The 2472-nt window shown below is 41.6% G+C and overlaps 1 protein-coding gene across 1 annotated transcript; it reads left to right on the top strand.

Moving 5' to 3' along the window:
- The first annotated feature begins 228 nt into the window (after positions 1-228).
- LOC149937461 (uncharacterized) lies at positions 229-825 on the top strand. Its single transcript, XM_090153773.1, has one exon. The coding sequence runs from the start codon at positions 229-231 to the stop codon at positions 823-825; it is 597 nt and encodes a 198-aa protein (XP_090009899.1).
- Positions 826-2472: the final 1647 nt, after the last annotated feature.

Genomic DNA, 2472 nt, shown 5'->3' with positions numbered 1-2472 from the left:
TTGGACGGGGGGAGTCAAATCAGTTTCGTCAGGGAAGACCTCTCTAGACAATTAGACCTCCCGATTATCGGAAAAGAAAATTTAGACGTTTTTAGTTTCGGAGATAAGAAACCAATTGAAAGAAAAACAAATAGGGTAAAATTAACTTTAGAAAACCGCGACGACCCAAACCAAAAAGTCGAAATCCAAGCGGTAGAGGTGCCCTTTATCTGCCACGCTGTGCCGTGTATGGATAACTTAGAAATTGAAACCATTATGAACCAAAAAGGCCTACAATTAGCTGACGAGTCTAATCAATCCGGAGAAACAAATTCCGAATTACAAATCTTAATCGGAGCGGATTATTATTGGCGCGTAGTGTCTGAAAAAAGAGAAACTGAAAGTTTCAGTCAAGACGTCGTAGCGATTAAAACTATTTTGGGCTGGTCTATTCAAGGACCTATAGGGGTATCAAAAAATAGGTACGCTGAAGGCTCAGTCACTACTATGTTAATTAGCCTAGGGCAGAAACAAATAAACGATAGCCTAAACAAATTTTGGGATCTAGAATCCATTGGGATAGAAAATGAAAACGCGAAAGACCCAGCGAATGACGTAACAGTAGCTAGATTCTTCGAAGACGTAGAATTCACGGGGGAACGGTACTGCGTTAAATTCCCCTGGAGGGTAAGCAAAGAAGCTCTGCCTGACAATTTCTCAATAGCTGAAAAAAGGTTACAGGGTTTAATTAAAAAATTCAAACGAGACCCTCAATATTTCTCCGATTATAAAAAGGTAATCGACGAACAAATAGAAACGGGTGTAACTGAAATAGTTCCTTATTAAAACGTTGAAACCAAAAAGGTAGGGACCTATTACGTACCACACCAGGGGGTTGTCAGAGCAAATGTCGCCACGACTAAACTTCGCGTGGTACTGGACGCCTCCTCGGGAAAACCATCTCTAAACGACTGTCTCGAGCCAGGCCCAAATCAAAACCCAAACATTCTCCTCCTTCTATTAAACTTTCGTAAGCATACCGTAGTGGTGGTCAGCGACATAGAAAAGGCTTTTCTTCAGGTAGCTTTAGACGAGGGGGACCGGGATTCTGTCCGTTTCTTATGGATTAAAGAATTAAACGGTGAAATAATCGAAAACGAATACGCAATTTTAAGATTGACTCGCGTTCCGTTTGGTGTCACTTCTTCCCCATTCTTACTGAGTTGCACCATCAAATACCACCTGCAAAATTCAAGGGGGGCGGACGAGAGAGTCATTGATAAACTAAACAATGATCTTTACGTTGACGATTTTTTATCGGGGGGAAAAGACGTCGAAGAGGCCTACGATATCTCGGTTGGGTCAGCTCGAGTCTTAAATGGAGCGGGGATGAAATTACGTAAGTGGGCAACAAATTCCCCAAAACTTAGGGAACTCTGGAACAATCATTCCATTCCGGGGGAAATCGAAATATTCGAAAAAATAGAAGAAGAAAAACAAACCAAAATATTAGGATTAAATTGGGATCCCAATTCAGACATTTTCACCTTTGACCTAAGTAAACTAATAGCGGTCGTAAGTGCTCTTAAACGGACTAAACGACAAGTTTTAAGTCTCGTATCGCAAATCTTCGATCCGATAGGCCTATTAGCTCCATTCACGATTCGCGCTAAAATCCTCTTTCAGGAGATATGGAAGCTAGAAAAAATAAACTGGGATTCGGAATTACCGGAAGAAATAGGTACGCAATTCGAATCTTGGTGCGCAGAGTTACACCTACTGCATGAAATTAGAATAAACAGACATTACTTTCGCGACGCGAACCAAGATGTAGTCCAACTTGAATTGCATTGTTTTTGCGACGCTAGCGCAAAAGCTTACGCCACTGCTATTTATGTAAGGTACGTAACAAAAACAAACCAAATTGGAGTTTCCCTAATAACGGCCAAATCGAGGGTAGCTCCCCTAAAAGAAAAATTACTTACGCTCCCAAGGCTCGAATTAATGGGATGCCTTTTAGGCGCAAGATTGACCAATAGTGTGAAGGGGACTTTCGGGGAGGAAATAACTAAATTTTATTTTTGGACCGACTCGACAATAGCTTTGTCGTGGGTAACTGACTCTCCAAAAATATGGAAACCCTTCATATACAATCGAGCTTGTGAGATTCAAACTTTAACTAGAAACAGCGAGTGGGCGCACTGCCCAGGGGTAGATAATCCCGCGGATTTACCAACCCGAGGAATTAAAGCCTCTAACTTGCCCAAAAATAAACTGTGGTTTAACGGACCACCCTGGTTGGGAAAAACAAAAGAGCACTGGCCAAAAACAATGCCAGAACCCAATTTAAAATTAGTAGCCGAGGAGAGGCGAAAACTAGTCATGTCGGTGAACGTAGTCAAAACTGTAGGGGTGCAAAAAATAGTCGATTTAGATCGAAGTAACGCCCTAGATAAAATGTTGCGCGTAACAGCTTACGCGTTAAGATTTGTA

Source organism: Leiobunum rupestre, chromosome 7, assembly GCF_980474605.1.
Source record: "Leiobunum rupestre chromosome 7, qqLeiRupe1.1.hap1, whole genome shotgun sequence".
Classification (NCBI taxonomy): domain Eukaryota; kingdom Metazoa; phylum Arthropoda; class Arachnida; order Opiliones; family Sclerosomatidae; genus Leiobunum; species Leiobunum rupestre.
This window is presented reverse-complemented; position numbering and strand designations above follow the sequence as displayed.

Bases quoted from the DNA above. Each gene is read 5' to 3' on its own strand.
- LOC149937461 (XM_090153773.1), top strand. From the start codon at position 229: ATGGATAACTTAGAAATTGAAACCATTATGAACCAAAAAGGCCTACAA.